Consider the following 18834-nt stretch of genomic DNA (forward strand, 5'->3'; position numbering starts at 1 on the left):
TCTGTTTTAAACAAGCTGCAGGACGCTGGTTTCCCAACACGTACTGTGGAGGGAGTCAGGACACGCTGGACAGTATGACCCTGTCCCACCAGTCATGACTGTGTGTCTTCATCCATTGCTCCCTTGTCCTACGTGCTGGCACTGACATGCTGGCAGAAGTCAGAGGGGAGGACATGTTTAGTATTTGTTGTTGCTCTCTTCTTCTGCTGCTGTGAATGAGGTGGAAACATATCTGCCGCCATGTTGGCAGTAAATAGTGCTGAAGCCACAATAAGTCACAGCCGTCTCACGTCTCTCAGATTTATAAATCACAGCAGCTGGAATATGATGGAGCAGGTTTCTGTGAGTTCAGATCAACAGCAGATCCTGATAATGATCAGATGTATTGAAAGTGATCTGAATCTGCACATGTTCAGACGTCTGTCAGCTCTTCATCAGTCTGAACATAAACCTCCTCCATGTTTGTCTCCACAGCCTGGCTCGCTCCGGTCACCACCTCAGGCTCCGCTAACAAAGGACTGACAGCCAGCCCATCTGTCTGTGTCACAGTAACTGGATCTCATCAATATAATCAGAGGGTCTGTTATGAGGGGACCTGTAGAGTCGTCTCTGCGTCACACACACACACACACCAGCATGATTGCTGCACACAGACGCACACGCTGGTTTGTATGTGCTGAGTAATGAACACAGAGTTCACTGCACCATTGGTCTTCAGTCTAACAGGAACAGGAGGTCGTCTGTGTGTGATTGGTCGGCTGTAATGACGACTGACGCTCCTCTTCAGCCTCGTGAGGATTGGCTCTGAGGAGCTGCAGTGAGACACGCTGACACCACTCGAGTGGCTGAATATATTTTATAAGAAGACAAATATCAAAGAAAACTTGAAATGTGTCTGAAGGCAGAAGGATGTGAAACCATGGATCTCCATCAGCAGCGTTCCCTCTGAGCAGCATGTGCACACTCAGCATTAACTGGACCATGAAGCAGAGGCTTCTCTAGAACCACATGCTGGATAGAAAGCGTCTAATTAGCTGTTCAATGAGCCCAGCTTTGACCCCAGAAGATCCCTCAGAGGAGGAGGTAATCCCTGCTGAAGCACTTTGAGGAATTATTCATCCAACCACCCGTCAAGCTTTGCACCACATGGATGCTATCCACCAAAGCGTCCGGAGAACTCTTCCACTCAAACTACAAACTCCTGAGAGTTCAGAGGAGCAGGAAGTCTGCGCACAGAGCATCAGGAGCGATGACCTGACCACGTCCTCGGGGGTTGTTAAAGATGCTCAACTAATTAGCAGCAAAGAAGAGGCTGGAAAGTCCTCAGACGACAGCGCTCTAAACACAGATGATCTTCTCTCCGGCAGGCCTCTCTGGAGTCAGAAGAGTCTCTGAGCCGTGACTCTGTGTGAAAATATTCCCAGGACTCCTCTGAATTTATCTCCCTGTAACCCACTGTCAACGTTTCTCTGACTTACCTAAAGTGTCCAAAAGTAATATGGACATTTATCAAATTTGACAACTGGAATCTGCACATGTACCGTGCACACTTTGTATGTTTCATATATGTGTGTTTTTGAAGTAGGCCTGTTTGAGACTCTCCCTGTAAGCACATGTACCTGCACCTAAACCCTGACCTGAATCAACCTGATTCACTGTTTTAAAGAAGAAGAAGAAGACGAGGAGACAATGTGATTTCTTCATCCATCATGACTGAAGAATATTTCTCTGTGGATGGATTGTGACGTGAGCTCTCTGTAGAGACGATAACACACAGTCTGCTCTGAAGCTGCACTTTGTCTCTGTTTTCCAGGCCGAGTTTGAAGCATAAAGCCTTCAAATATATTCTCTAAGATCGGAGCGCTGGAGCTGCATATTCTTCTGTTAGTCTGATTGAAATGAGAGAACCATGTGCCAGCTGAAACACTTTCCTTTCAGACGTCAAAGAATCAAATGAAACATCCTTTAAAAAGAAATATATTGTGTTTGTAGTGTAAATAATACAGCATTATAACTACAGTGGCTGGGAAGTCAAAAATAATAAAAACTTACAAAGCTGGAGAGAGATTTAGATTTTTATAAAACAAATGTAGAAGTGGCAGAACACCTTCAAGAAACAAATTTACAAATAAATAAAATCTTGTCAGACACGAGACGCACCGAGCATCAACCTCCAACGCTGAAGTGCTAAATCCTGCAGTTCCTTGAGTGTCCACTAGGGTCAAATGACAAACAGAATTTGAATTCTAAAATGATTTAGCACATTTTTAACATCTACTGAATATGAGAGATTTATTTATTTTAAAATTCTCCTTCTGTTGCCTCACACCTGCTGAAATCAGCACCTCACTATGTGGTCGAAGGCAAAGAACACTGAGGTGCAGGAAGGCTAATACATCTAATACGATCAGGTTACACTCCGACAGGCCGACATGGTCACAACACTGTTTGCTCTCATTCACACACCTGGCTGTGATCACCTGTAGTCTTGGCTTTCAGCACATTAAGTTAAAGCTCCACATAGTGTTCAGGAGAGGAATTACACACTTACACAAAGGAAGACAGAAAGACAACAACTAAAGAGGGTTTAGTGGTTGTCATGGTGATGGTGTTATAAAGGTGGGATAAGTTGGAGGTGACCCGGCCAGGGCTGAATGTGAATCTGGCTCCAGCAGAGTCATCGGGCTGCACATGATGCAGCTAAGCTTGGCTGCTGTTTGGAGAAAGCTTTCGATATTTGTCCAGCAGGTGGCGCTGCTGCTTTAAAATGAACTAAGTCTCAAACACATCATACTTTCAAATCCAATCGATGGGGATGATCTCAAAATCTGAAACTTTATGTAAAGATAATTATCATATTGATATCAAACAGCTGTGACATAGATCACAGGTTAGTGTTCATCTTTACGTAATTTAATTTTCAGAGAGGAATCTCCTTCAGGAGTTTACACTTCTGTAGGATCTCCTTCACACACCTTCATCTTCTTCTATTATTTATTCACAGATTAAAAAGAATTACAATTCCATTAATCCAAAGTCTGTGACCTGGTGACCAGCTGCCTGAAGAACCACAACATGTTTTAGTTCCTCCATTTCCCTCATACTAAGCAATATTTATATCTCTGCTACAGTTTAGTTCATATTGTGTGATATTTACATTTTATATTTCAGCAATATCTATCCATAGTTTACTATGCTGCTACCTGTAAATAACTTTACTATACAGAGCCCATTTTACCTTCATTAGAGTTACTTTTTTATATTCCTCTTCTGTGATTTCTTTTTAGCTGTGTGCACTTTAAGATGAAGCCAAATTATGTATTGACAATAGAGACACTCTATTCTATTATTTTCTGGTAATAGAAACACTAACCTCTAATCACTGAACACATGAACACAATGAGACTAAAGGCTAGGCTATAGAAAGCATTGAAGATGGTGATACTGTTGTTATGTAGGACTGTCTGTATGTATGTAAGACTCCTGCTTCTTCATTAATCTCTATATAAACCTGCAAACATCTTTGTCATCGACTCAAACTGACAGATGTCTCATCTTTGTCACTTTGTTGTGAAATTAATAAAAACTCTGGAGAAGTTGTTTTTATTCCGACGCTGACTGTTGGTCTTGAACTCATCAACACAAACAAGACGTGTCCTGCGCATGCGCCGCACCTTTTGACGCAGCCGTTACCTTTTGAATCCAGAAGAATCGACAGAAATCAAGAAGGAAGAAAGAAAACAACTTTACATTTTTCTGTGAGAGAATACAGGGAGACTGATGTGTGAGTAAGCTGGGGTTTGTTTTAATCTAAAGTAAATTCAGTTTAAGTCCAAAACCGGAGTTAAGACTGTTCCTAGCTAGCAGCAACCAGACCAGTGTTTGAGTTTAACACAGTGACCTCCTATCAGCTCTCTTTCAGTCAAGTGTGTGCAGTGCATGTGTGGTAGTCAACAGCTACTGGAAACAGAAGATATAATATACTTATTGGATGTACCTTTAATGGAAAAACTGTAAAAACAGACTCGCTGACTGGAAGACAGCCCTTATCACGGTCACACTTCAAACCTAAACACAGACATCTTCAGTAAAGATGACTGAGTTAAATAACTGCATTCCTGTCGGTCCACTAACTCACCTGCCTTTCTGCACACTCTTGACCTGTTCACTCATTACACATAACCACATGAAAACGGTGACTGAGGACAATGTGCTGCTGAGATTGTCTTTTCTCCAACGCTCATGAACGCCTCGTTGGAGACGATATTTGGCGGTAAGCGCGAGCGCTTTTTGTCTTCATCCACTTACAGCCGATAAGTGATGGTTGGCAAAAAGAAGGAAACATGACACAAGAACTGAATATTTTCAAACTTTTCAGCGAGACAAGGACAGGAGAAACGCGTGAGTACACTGAGATTTTATTATATTAATATTTATGAATGTTTAAACTTTAAAGGACTGGTATTAAGTGGAGCTAGCAGGATGAGACACAGCTAATGTTAGCATTAACCAACTGAAATATTGTGAGGATCGATATTTATCCTCTTAATAATTAAACTATTGCCAGTGATCGCTGATTAAAATGTGATTACATATACTTTAAATATTGAAATGTTTATGAAATGAATCAATAATCAAACATGCTGCTGTTTGTCTCTGAAAACAGTCTCAGACAGTTTGCTGGTTTCTCAGTGTAAATAAAATATTTAACTTTACGTCTGTTTAAAAACTCTGATTTATGTTGGATGTAATTCACTTTTATATGTTAGTCTTTCTAAACCTGTTAACATCTGGTTTAATGTTTCTGTACAGAAGAGTTCTCTTACTGTGCAGCTGTTTGTCCTCGCCATAGACTGTAAGGTCCCTACACACCAAACTGTCACTGGGATTTAATGAGCCTTATTGTTGCCATAGAAAAAAGTTATCAAACCCAACAGTAAAGCAGCTGAGGGGAGAAGTTATCAGCCATGTGATTTGAGGTTTGGCGTATATGTGCTTTCACCACGATTATTATAGTGTACCCGATCGAGTCGTAAATATCGAGCTGCTTCCAACGAAAAACTCACAAGAGCCAATGAGAGCAAGCGAGCTGACCGCTAAGCCACCAGATGCTGCGTACTTTGACAGCTCACCATAGATTTAGGTTTCCTGCCGCAAAACAGCTTTTTGCACGGCCTATTTAAAAAAAAACACGGCCTTGAAATTATTGCGCGGCTTGACCGAGGCCGTGCAAATATCTACATTTAATAGATGTGCTTACTACACGGGTTTCTATACGGTGCGCTAAATATCTGATTAGGCTACATTCTATTTCGGGCAAAGAATGTTTGCCGAATACCGGTACTGAAAAGCTTAAGCCTGATCCCATTTACGTTTCTACAGCCACCCGTGCCCTATTTGGTAGACGGCGTGTCAGCCGGATAACGACAGCCGCTATGAAAATAGCGTCATATGATAGCAGCTAACCGCTAACTGCTAACTAATAAATTCAACAAAGGAGAAAAACGCTACACAAACAAAACCAATGCTGGAAGACATTCAGCTGCTCATCCACTCTGTCACTGTCATGTGACTCTTTATTACAAGAACTCAATCCAGCTTTGTTTCATAGAAGGCTGTGTCAGCTGTGTTACAGTCAATGGTTTAAACATGGCGGAATTTTGTTTACCAACGTAACACGGGAAGTGACGATTCTTTCACCCAATCAACGAACTGCAGTGTTTGGCTCCACCTTTTCGGGTCAAAAAATGGGACGCTTGAGCCGGCTCTACCTGTCCATCAAACCCACATCGGCCGCCGCACAGTTCATTATCTATGGGAAAACACCGCCCTCCTCAGGCACTTCACCAAAATGACAGGTAAGAAAAATAAGCCGTATTTACGACCCATAATTTGAACATGAACTGTAGGATTTTAGCGCAATTCTCTTGTGTTTGTGTGTCAGCCTGTGGGCAAGAACATGATAGCCAGAAGAAAGCCTATAATGTTGCATCACCATACCTATTGAAATTGATCTCTGAGTTAGCCGAGGCTACCTGCGCCTCATTCGCTGGTTGTTGACGCAACGTCATTGGCGATTGACAAAGGGCGCCAATATGCAACATTTGTCAACAAAAGAGAAAAGGTGATGGATCGAGGTCCATCTTAGAATTTGTGAAGGTATTAGAACATAAGCCATGTTTCCATTATAGTTTTGCGCATTTCTATTGTAATGGAAACACAGCTATAGGCTACACGGTTAAATATCATGCAAGAACATATGCCTACGGTAAGCTGGCTAGCTATCTGTGGTGCATACCTTTAGCAAGCCTATAGCCTATTGACGGCTACTCGGTGCAGCTACGTGAAACAATCACTTGATTTTACGTGTTTCCACCATATACCTAGAAATATCTAGGTCTTGCTGTCCACAAAAGCTAATAAGCAAAGCCACCATCAGAGTTAAAAAAAAAAAAAATTTCAGCTGAGAAATGTTCGCCTTGTTTGTTAGAACTCGACAGCCGCCACACAACGCCGCTCTGTTCAGCGCCGTAGAAAATGATTATGGTGTAACTACAGCTGCAGTAGTCAACTCCCAAGAGGCCCAGCAGGAGTTCCCGATGTTTAAGCGAATGGTGGTGCAGCACCGGGGAGAGGACAGAGATGGGGAGTTCCACCTTTGCAGATCAGAGGAGATATTCCCGGTCATCTTTGGTGGGGCCAGGAAGGCCAACAGGAATATTTACAAAGGTACTGAAAGGCTGGGTGTTATGAGGTCATGTGTATTATCAGACACATCAAACGTAATAACCAAAACCAGTCCTGAGTCCCAACCTTATTATGCTGAAATTCATTTTGCCCCTCCATTTGCAGATACTAATGTTTGAGTGGGAACACAAAAATATGTGGCTAACTATATGTATATTATTATGATTTCTAGCCCAAACAACTTAATTAGTGAATAATTAATTACGTAACAAAGTTGTGTGATAATGCGATTTCTGAAATACTTGTACTTTCAAGTGCCTTTCTCTTTCTGTCATTTCAGAAATGTACAAACTGATGCTCCTGGCCCTGCTGACAATTCCATCAAATAATGAATCAGAATGGAGCTTCTCTGTGCAGAACCGTGTGAAGTCCAGAGCAAGGTGCCGCCTCTCAATTGAGCGTTTGGACCAATTGATGCGTATTGCATATGGGCGCATTCCACTAGAGCAATTTCCCTTTGAGGAGGCACTGGCCATTTATAGGGAACAACCACACAGGTGGTATTGAAAAAAGTTGAAAAAAATTGTTTTACACTTGCCCACAGTATATTGAACATGCTGACAGCTGATTAACTTATCAAGGTCTATGGATCTATTATTACTGGATGATACATGTAATATTATAAATGTATTTGTTTGTTTTTTTAAAGAAAGTGCAGATAGAAGCAGTGGGCCAACTACAAAGGAGTTAGACAACATGAACCAAGTGAGTTGCAGTCAGATAATGAAGGGGTGTGTCAGGGCCGGGGCTGTACAGTAAATCAACATTATCAAGCTTGGGAAAACTAAAATGTGTAACAATGCATCTTATTGAACAGAAGGCACCATTTAGAGACTTATTCAGTTTTCTTCAAAACCACCTGTGTGCTAGGTAGCACATAACCTCCGCTCCGCTGTGCCGCCATGAGTGACACTGGAAAAAAATTGCACCCTCTGTTTTTTTTTGTTTTTTTTTTGTACACCCTGTTTTCCCATTTCTGCCTAAATCACTGCAGCTCACAAACATGGCAGCAAATAAACACAACTGAACCAGGGTCCGAAATGAACAACCGGCAAGCGCCAAATGCGGGTAGATTTTCCATTTGGTGAGTAGATTTCAGAGGGCAATGCGCCACATGGCAGGTAGATTTTCTTACCCAAAAGTGATTCAAACTATGCTTCTGTGAGGCCTGTATTATGTCAGGCATGTTCTCGGACACTAGGCACCCCCCTCACATATTAAATATTTTATTTAGCATCTTGTTCTGTCATACTGTTATTTCTGTACAAAGGCACTGTGATATTGAAGTTGGTATATTTGTGGGTCGATGAAGTACGAAGTGTAACATACAGGCACTTCTGGGGCCGCTCAGGGCAACACAGGGGTCTTTGATGCTCTGGTTACCTCATTCGACCCAGATGTCCAAGAGTGGACAGCCACGCTGAGTTGATGTGCTTGTGTCTCTGTGTTTCAGAGCGAATTAAAAGAATCATAAAAAGCCCATGCACGCTTGGTCATTTGTGTTCAAGTGTGCAACACTACGGCAATGTATTATTCTGTGATGGATTGAAGTCTTTAGTCTGTAATATTGTAATGTGTGTTTAAAAAATAAAGGCAAACAAATAATTGTTTCATTGCTCATTTTCCTAATCCAATAAAAGTATTGAATCTGTGACTTAAATCTGTGATTGATTCAACAGAACATAGTGCCTTCTCATACAAATGTTCTGTAACAGATGTGTATGTGAAACAGAAACAACTAAACCCTGAACCAGGTGGTCTTCTCTGCCAGGATTTCATCCACACTCTATTTTTACATTTTTTTTGTTTTTCAGGGCAAAACAGAGCGAACGCCAGGACAGCTGTTCTGAACTCACAGTGAATAGAGCGAGTTTCTGTGACATCAGGAATCAGTGCTGTGAAATCGTGACAACAAACGTTGAGTGTGTGGTCTCCCGAGTCTTGCCGAGTCGTCTAGTGTGTGCGTTCAGAGGTTTCTAAGATTAGAAAAGGGGGGAAAATGTGTTTTATGTCTGTGCTCTCCTACATTTCTACATCATGTAAGATTATAAAATCATCTAGTGTGTGGCCAGCTTTAGTCTTTACTGGTCTGAAAACAATAACTATTGTTGAAGATGATCCCAGCTCACTTTGTTTTAGTTTACTGACTGACTGTCTAAATACAGTCAGCTTGGATTCATGTTTTTTACTTTGATTCCAGCAGAGGGAGACATTCATCAAGAAACCTGAACAAACTAAAGTCATCAGTGTTTCAGTTCCAGGAAATAAACAGAAGAGGGGGAGGAGAAACTCTGAGCTGATTCCAAGAAAACACGCAGTCACAATGAAAGTGAAAGTGTTCAGTCAGTCAGAGCACAGGCTCCATTTTAAATCAACAGGAGGACAAACACGTCTGACACGGGGTGAGTTTAATTAAACATTATTCTGACTTTACTGTTCTAACCTCAGGTTCATGCTGAGTAATAATTTAAACTGATCAGAGACAGAACAGGATCAGCTCTGTGAACGTGGAGTACTTCCTCTTTTCTCAGCTTTTTGTCAACAAGTAAGGTCAAGTAAAAGTTGTGTAGCTAAAAATCTGAATCATCCTGAATCAGACTTGTTTGTCAGGACTCCTGCGGTCGACGCTCTCAGTCTGTGTTGCTGGTTTTCTCTCAGATGAAATAAAGTCCAGAGGATGTCAGTGCTTATGTTCCACATTCATGTTAGATATTCTCCACCTCCTCAAAGTAGTTATGATAAACAATGGATCTTAATAAAATGTTATCAGTAACTAACGTCTCAATAAAACATCTATCTGACCAAAGGTGGTTTTATGACATGATTTGATCCTTACAGGCGTCACAGACTTTGTTTTATATCCTTCTAGAAATAAAACTGTTGCTCCAAAATTCATAACTGCTGTTAAATATTAACATACTGCTTTAACCCTTAGATGCACCTTTAAAATACTTATGTTATGCACCCTTCACACTAAAAAGCGTAAATAAAAATTCAAGCTATAAAATGTTCATAAATTATAGGTTTTTTTGTTTGTTTTTTTATAATGTCATGAATCTGCATCAGTCAAATGTTAATGAATTGTTTTAGTTTTTTAACCCTTAAATTGCCATGTTTTTGTCATGATGCAACCCTATTTTATGGTCTAAAATACACAATAAATGATATTTTCAATATACATGACAACTTGATTATTACAGCCTGGTATATGTGAAAGATTAGCAACACAATTTATTTATATGTATTATTATTTTTTGTTCCGTGTCAAATACTCACACTATGTAACCTTAAGCCTTACCATATTTGGTAAAAATGACATCATCAGGAGGGGACTCCCTCAGAGCACACACTAAAAGCCCCATGCTTCAAATTAAGGGGAGAAATGAGAAGATGCATGTTTTATACTTTATATTCAAGAAGGATCGAAAATAGTGATTATTATATAATAATATATAATCATTATTATAATAGTGATTATAGAACACTCAAAAATGCACAACCTTGAATAAATCAACAATATGCATGAATAAAGGATAAAATATGCAAGAAATATAAAGTCAAAAACATTAAAAAGTGCAATGGTGCGATCGAGGGTTAATGTTTGAAGTTTAAAATTCTAAACCTCGATATTATCAGACACACAGGAAGGATAAATGTTTGAACTAAATGTATTTCAATCAGGAGAGACTTAATTAAGAATGAACAATTATTTATTACAATGAAATGTGCAACAATTGTAGAATGAAATGTGCAAAGTCTTTTGGGGGCTAGACTCCGTCATGACGACTTCATGAGCTCCGAGGGGTAGTGAGGCCGACGCGGGATAGGATGCCCCCCTGTGGAGTCTAGACACTGGTGGTGGTGAAAAGGATGGAGGCTGAGAAGAGGAGTGGTTTTCAGCCGGGGCCTGGACTCTGCTGAGCTGGAAGGAGGTGACTGGGGTGGAGGAGGGTTGCGGCGTATGCCTGCAGCTACAGGATGACTGGAAGAGAGAGAGTTTTTAAACTATTGACAGCAAGCCATTGATTGGTAGAGAAAGTTCGTGGCAGAGTCTGGTTGGTTAATTCCAGGATGATACACGCCCATGATCACCTGCTTGCCAGAGAGAGATACAGGTGGTAGTAGGGGGTGTGGTTTAAGAATGAATGAAGAGGTGAATGAATGAAAGAATAACACCAGTCTTCCTGTCTGAACTTACGCTGAGCTCCATTTCAATCAGGAGAGACTTAATTAAGAATGAACAATTATTTATTACAATGAAATGTGCAACAATTGTAGAATGAAATGTGCAAAGTCTTTTGGGGGCTAGACTCCGTCATGACGACTTCATGAGCTCCGAGGGGTAGTGAGGCCGACGCGGGATAGGATGCCCCCCAAAATAAAGTGAGAAAGACAAAGGTAGAATCATTATAGGTTTTACCTTATGGCTGCCTGGAGTCTGTGGGAAACATTTATGAGTTAGATGATGAACATTGATTAATTGTTAAATACGATCAGAGAGTATTCACCCTGTGTAGTTATTGTATGGTGACTTACCTGATCATGCGCCAGTCTAGGTTCTCACCTGACGTGGCTTTGCATGACCCTTTTAAGCTGCCCTATAGTCGTGTGGCACGCATGTTGGGCTCGCCGGCCGCAGACAAGTAGCCCGGCACGACTACTGTACCTGACCTATAGCCATCTGGCCCGGCGTGTATTGGATCTGACAGACCCGACACGTGGCCAGCATGACTGCTAATCTGCCCTGTAATCGTGTGACCTGCATGTAGGGTTCAGCGACCGCTGACATGTTGTCCGGCACGAAAACGAGGACTGACCAGCCGCCAACCGACCTGCGCATCTAGGTCCGTTTGACCGACACGTGGCCTAGAAGACTGCTAGCCGCCCTTAGTCATGTGGCCCGGCACGTAGGGTTCAGCGACCGCTGACGTGTGGCCCGGCATGACTCTTAAGCCTACCCTGTAGCCATCTGGCCCGGCGTATCCGGGGTCTGCCGAGACCCGATACGTGGCCAGCATGACTACTAAGCTGCCCTGTGGTCATGTGGCCCGGCATGTTTGGTTCGGGACCGCAGACATGTGGCCTGGCATGACTCTCTAATGGTCTGACATAGTAGCCATCTGGCCCGGCGTGTATTGGATCTGTTAGACCCGACACGTGGCCAGCATGACTGTGAGAAGAATGAAGACTGTAAATGTGACGCCCGTGATTTAGAAGGAAGTTAGACTTAACCTTATAAAACATCATGAAATACACCACCACCAGTTATATGTTTTCTTACCATTTGATAGCGCTTTAGTCATCTTTGGCTTACCGAACCGCCAGATATCTGGACGAATATAGGACTGGAAGTCAGGGGAAGATCATCATCCGAGTTGTCGAGGAGAAAAGAACACCTGGATTGACTGCTGATGTGGAGCCGACTATTCTAATGGAATTAGCTGAATAGCCATGAACTTAACTTAGTGCAATGTGATTCAATCAGCCAGCGCAAGCAAGCTAACCAGAGCTTCATGAGCGAGGCAGCATACTCAGAAATTCTTTTAGGTGCTACCATGGCAACATGCGTGGAAAAATAGCTGTAGATGTTAAAGTCATGTAGAAGTGATTATGAAACATTTGTAATAGTTAATGATGTAGAATAAAGAAATACAAGATGCATAAAAATAGGAGTCGAATCTTGATGCTCAGGAACCTGTGATGACCAGGTTGAGATGCTGCAAAAAGCAAACCATGTTAGCATCCTTGGTACACATGTAACTGCTGACGAAGTTTGCAGGTCCAGGAAGGTCTGAACGAATTGAAGACCAAGATATGGAATTTCAGTTTTATGATGGATGATTAGGATTGTATTGGACATGACTTATAGCAATGAATGACCGTCCTGCTGCCATGATGACTGAGTTCTCGTTGCGATTGAACGATTAGGATGCATTGTACAACTGAATAGTTGTAACCTGATTTATGACAAAACAGACAAGTTCATCAACAAGCGTTTACTTGGATTAATAACAGTTTACAAATCTGCAGTCCATGCTGAAGCTGAGACAGATTTGACTGAGACAGAATTTTCGTAATGTGCAGACCCACCGAGTCATCCGATTTGTGTTCTGATTAACCTAAATGTAAATGGCCTGTAGACAATCATGCCGATGCAGAGTGTAGTTCCCCCCAAAACCTAGAGGGATGCACTGAAATAAGATGAAGGTTTAGCATTGACTTTATGAGTAGACACAGCCCGCTGGAATTGATGTTAGAGAGACGCGATTGTAATGCGACCCGCTGAATGAGGTCAAATTACCATGACTAGTATGAAGGGGCTAAAGTACCTTTTGCTTAAATAGTAAGTTAGTGATTTCTGATTTACATCGGGATTACATATTCTTGCATGAGTTCATCGGTCTGCGGAAGTTGCTTCCGACCACGTGCCAAATAGTGTGCCTTAACTGGACGACCACCTACTGTTCGTACTTGCAACGCTTATAATTGTGATGCAGGTCAATTGAGCTGCTGGTTGGTATATGTGGAGAAGCCAGAGCTGGGAGCCATGAGCAGAATCCTATATGGCTGGTTAACTACTCCTTGTTGACTGACAATATAGTGAGAACTCCATGTGTGCTTTAATCTATGATTATCATCACCTAAATTAGGTTCAACACGCATGCTAAATCACTTATACTTTAGCAGTAGTAAACTACTCTGTGCGGACTCATTGCTGAATTAGAGAGAGCTCTCACAGGTTTATCTGCCAGCCGGACAACTGCCGGAGTGAAATGACATTCAATTATAACACAACTATTTTTGAATTACCACGATATCTGGCCATTACCTGGTTTAAAGACTGAATTAGAACATTTTTAGAGTGCATATAGCAGAGATCGAGTATATCCTGTGTACTTGTCTCTCTTAGTCTTGCTGTCCTCCAAGAGAGCAACGCCTGAGTCCCGCTAACTCTGACGATGACTGAGCTGTAATTACAGGATCTACATTTGGTTTACAAGGGCTGCCCAGCCGCTAGTCCCTTTGTGCATGAAGTTGTTAAACTGCAGATTTATAGACAGAAAAACACTACGCTCGCCATTAAATTTGAATGTCTTGAAACATTTAAGATTATGGTAATGTACAGAATTATGCAAAGTGGGGCTATAAGCCTACTCGGGTGCAACTGCTAGCCTGTTAATGTGACGATGCAGTTTGAGTTGTTTTGGATTCATGCTAATGCCCGATGGCGACATCTAGTGGATTAGAGTGACCATCCTTCCTCTGAACGAAGCACTTGAAAGTCTGTAGAGACTTCTTTGTCTGCATTTACATTTTATCTGCATTTACGTTTTGAAGTATTTCAGCATTTCTCATTCAAGTCCATTCTAATTGATGGTGTTTGCATGAACTAGTCAAGCTGCGTCAAGTTTGACCCTCCTTTAGCAACATGTATTCGAATACATGTTCCGTAACTTGAAATCAGATTTAATTTGGGTGACAAACGAGGTAAATGATCATGCCAAGTATGGCTTGTTAGATCAAACAGATTACTCATAATTGATTAAATATGAATTAATTCCAGATGTCATAATGCAAATCCTCACAAGTATTTATGCCGCCCTAGTATGACTAAATCTGATGAACGTTGAAAAGACACAGCAATATGTTGAATATACCCAGGCATAAGTAAAATAAAAATAAAATGGACTACTAGCCTGTTCATGCTGGAAACATATTCTTGAATGACTGGCATCCGTGCTATAAATAAATTAATAACACCCTGAGTAAACGAAAAGTCTAACATCTGAGGACAAATCCCGTTGTGCAGTGATTAAAGGGGACTTTTAAAGAGCTTTTCTGACAGATCTGAGTTTAAATGGTTAAAGGAATAGAGCATGAAAATTGGTTCACGAGAATTACGCTTATTGTGTAACATATGATTATTCCTACTGCTAAGATGCCATTAGTTCACTACTCCGACCGTTTATTTAAATAATTGAACATCGTTTAAAACGAGAGAGGAATGCATTTGTAATTGATGCCACGAGCCCCGACGCACGTGAAGCTGAGCAATTAACTGATGAGCAGATTGATCAGCCGATCTAGCAGAATTTCATACATGACTTATTGGGCCGAGTGGCTGACTGACGTGATACTGTGTGAGACATTACATGAAAAGAAAGTAGTCTTTCTCAGCTGATGAGAAAAACGGAGGAATATGCGCTGTGGCTGCAGCTCGTTGTAACCGGGCATTCCTGAGTATGCAGGCTGATCACCTGCGCTGTCACACACGTGAATTGCGTAAGGGGCCGGGTCGTGATGAACCCATTAACGCATATAAACAGTTTTGATTAGTTAACCACGGTTTAAGGATTAACCCGACAATGTAATTATGTGTTTTCTCAAGTTATTGTGACACAAACAAGCTTAGTCGTGCCAACCATGATGCCCGCTTCTTTACGAAATAAAAGTTAACAAGGATGTGCCTGAGACCGCTGTAAACATGATGATGTTTTTTCTCTGCCTTTGACACCAAGCTGCGGGGGCCAGCAGCTGCGTGGATTAATGCAGCATGAACATTATTCTTGAAGCAGGCTGTATTTTGAGTGAGAATGCCGTCACTGTGAAATGAAATATAAGCGACTGTGAGAGACATGATGCAGCTTTGAGGTAGTTACCGAACTTCACAGATTTTGGATGATGAGGTTGCTTCCTGCTCCTGCGTGTCCTTTCATTGCCCGTGAGGCTGAGGTCATTCGAGTGGAGATGACTTTCTCCTTTTTGAGTTGCATCTGATTTAGGCAGCGTCTCTCGCTACCCGCAAATTCAGCATGAAGAGCGTATTGCGGCGTATGCCTGCAGCTACAGGATGACTGGAAGAGAGAGAGTTTTTAAACTATTGACAGCAAGCCATTGATTGGTAGAGAAAGTTCGTGGCAGAGTCTGGTTGGTTAATTCCAGGATGATACACGCCCATGATCACCTGCTTGCCAGAGAGAGATACAGGTGGTAGTAGGGGGTGTGGTTTAAGAATGAATGAAGAGGTGAATGAATGAAAGAATAACACCAGTCTTCCTGTCTGAACTTACGCTGAGCTCCATATCAAACCCTAAAAGCAGACCAGGGTCAAATACCAAGCAGGGAGTCAGATCAGAAGGACAAATCAGGTTGAGATCAAAACAAAGTGCAGTGATGTGTTTGATCAGGTACTAAGGCAGACAGGAAGAGAGGCAGAGTCACATAAAGGTTCGCATTAGGGGGCGCTAGTAGCCAAGTGGTTGGTGTCATTTCCTGTTCTCTCTCTCTACCTGATTTATGAATCTGTCTCTACTATTAAATCATTCAATCAATCAATCAATCTTTATTTATATAGCGTCAATTCATAACAGGCGTTATCTCAAGACACTTTACAAAAGCAGATAAAGGACCTTACTGTTTGACTCTTAACATTAACAAAAGGGCAGGTAACAAGACCATGCTCATTGTTATGTTTACAAAAAGCAGGTAAAGGACCTTACTTATCATTGATTGATTTATCATTATAAAAGGACCACAGTAGGTATTAAAATATGGAGGCTTGACCATCTCCATTTAACATAACCTTCCTGTTTGTGTCTTACCTGTATGTCTTCCTTGTCCTCAGGTCGATGTGTCATGAACGTCATTGATTGTCCTGAGCAAACTGGAGATCAGAAGATGAGTGATGGAGGAGACAAAGAGGAGGACAGAACAGAGTCTCCTCTGTCCAGCTGTCTCTCTATGAAGAGTGACAGGTCTAAAGATTTTCCTCCAGACTTCAGTAATGAACCAGGACCCTCAGATCAGAAGATGAGTGATGGAGGAGACAAAGAGGAGGACAGAACAGAGTCTCCTCTGTCCAGCTGTCTCTCCATGAAGAGTGACTGGTCTAAAGGTGGTCCTCCAGACTTCAGTACTGAACCAGGACCCTCAGATCAGAAGTAAGAAAACTTCTTTAAATCCCCAAAATGTCAAACTACAGAAATGTGCTTGTTATTAAGAACAAGAGTTGAAACAACAGAATCATTTAATAGACATTTGATGCATGTTTGTGAAACAGTGATTTTAATTACACCACTGACTTGAGTCAAGAAAATATTGTAACACTTCCCAAGAGACTCAACAGCATTATCAATAAACTCAAACATGTTAATTTTTAGGTGCAGAACCAGGTTTGAATCCCCATCAATGGTTTTAATCTCATCTTGTCTTTTTTTAGTCAAAATCTTTTTATTTTATTGAAAGTCAAACATGGTGTACATGAAACGCAGTGCTGTTCAGTCAATGAAAAATAAAGGTAGTTAGCGCAGTCAACAGCCACACCTGCCAAAGCAGAAAGAAAGCACACGTACAAAAACAGAGCTATTGACTGCACCTAGTCAGTAAGTAAAGCATGGACCTACAGCAGCAGTCTGTGTTACTGTACTTATTTTAGGTAGTGGGAAAAACAAACGGCAAACACAACAAAACAAAATATATATCCCTTATAAAACAATCCCTACCCCGTCGCTGCCAGCGTTGCCACAAGAAGAAATAAAATCCCCAGTCACATTACAGATCTAATTATGCATCTGAAAGAGCTAAATAACCAAGCTGCATCTGGATCAAGGCTTTTAAAAGTTCCTTACAGAGTTCAACAAAGGTCCCCAAATTTCATCAAAATGAGCATTTGAATGTTGGAGTGAAAATCTAATTTTCTCTTGCTTTAAGCAATGCAAAACGTCTGTTAGCCATCGTGCATGCGTGGGCGGGGCAGCGTCCCTCCACCTGAGCAGCACGGCGCGCTTGGCCAGAAGAGAAACAAAGGATAAGGTCTGCTGTTTCTGTGTCGATAACTGTAACACTCCATCAGTGACTCCAAACAGCAACAAGAGGATTGGGTTTCAGTTTAACATTTATCATCTTGGAAATAGTATAAAATACCTCTGTCCAAAACTTGTTAAGACTAAGGCAAAGCCAGTACAAATGAATAAGTGATGCTTCAGCACTCTTGCATTTGTCACAGTATGGGTCAATGTCAGGATAAAAACGAGATAGTTTAACTTTAGAGAGATGAGCTCTGTGTACCACTTTGAACTGGATGAGGCAGTGGCGAGCACATAGAGACGATGAGTTAATGCGCTTAAGTATAGAGCCCCAAGTGTCTTCTGTTAAAGACAGACCCAAGTCTTCCTCCCATGATCTTTTAAGTTTGTCTGTAGTGTCCAACTTTAGGTCTGCCACCATGTTATAGAGGACTGAAATTAGTCTTTTCCTAGAGGGGTTCAGGGACAGGACCGAGTCAACAAAGGATGTTTCTGAGGACGAGGGGAGGCGGGGAAAGTTTGAAATGAGAAATTGTCTTGCTTGTAGGTACCTAAAGAAGTTAGAATTAGGAAGATTAAACTTTTTGCTCAACTGCTCAAATGATGCTAATACCTTATCAATGAATAGATCTTTAAAGTGTATAATACCCTTCCTGTGTCAATCACGAAAAACAGGGTCATGCATTGATGGTTCAAAAAGATGGTTTGAGTCAACAGGGCTTAAAAGAGAAAAACTGTTAAGGCCAAAGAATTTCCTGAATTGAGCCCATATTCTTAAAGAGTGTTTAACCACTGGGTTATTAATGGATTGGAACGGAGGGAGAGGAGGAGACGATCTCAGCAGCGCAGGAACAGACACCTTTTTGTTGGAATTTAACTCCATACCCACCCAGTTAGGGCAGTTAGGCTGGTTCAGAAAAACAGACCAAAATGAGAAGCAACGCAGATTAACAGCCCAATAATAGAAACGAAGATTTGGGAGCGCCAAACCACCACTGATTTTGGATTTCTGAAGAAAGGTCTTATTGAGGCGAGGATGTTTACCCTGCCATAGTGTTAGAACAAAATGTGTATAAGTTATCATGAAGTGTCATTGTGCAAGGCCGTTGTAAACAAAGTGTCTCTCAGTGCTGAAAAAGTACATCCTGTACTTTTTCATTCAGGTTGGTTTACAGAAATTATCACATTATGCAACAAAGGAAAACTGCAAGTGTACGTCATCGCAGTGTGCATCATCAACAGTGGTGCCGGCTTCTGATAAAGGATGCTGAAGATACCCAAG

At 41.5% G+C, this 18834-nt stretch overlaps 2 protein-coding genes across 2 annotated transcripts in view; both read left to right on the forward strand.

Moving 5' to 3' along the window:
• Nucleotides 1–18834, forward strand: part of LOC306825396 (uncharacterized protein) — a 498202-nt gene that overhangs the window by 121947 nt on the left and 357421 nt on the right. The window lies entirely within an intron of this gene.
• LOC306825779 (uncharacterized protein) lies at nt 6471–9152 on the forward strand (the record flags this gene model as incomplete). Its single annotated transcript, XM_079346738.1, has 4 exons — nt 6471–6729; nt 7028–7127; nt 7401–7452; nt 8562–9152. 4 exons carry the CDS (start codon nt 6471–6473, stop codon nt 8595–8597), a joined length of 447 nt encoding a protein of 148 aa, XP_079202864.1. The 3' UTR covers nt 8598–9152.

Source organism: Symphodus melops (genome assembly GCF_947650265.1).
Source record: "Symphodus melops genome assembly, chromosome: 6".
NCBI classification, from domain to species: Eukaryota; Metazoa; Chordata; class Actinopteri; order Labriformes; family Labridae; genus Symphodus; species Symphodus melops.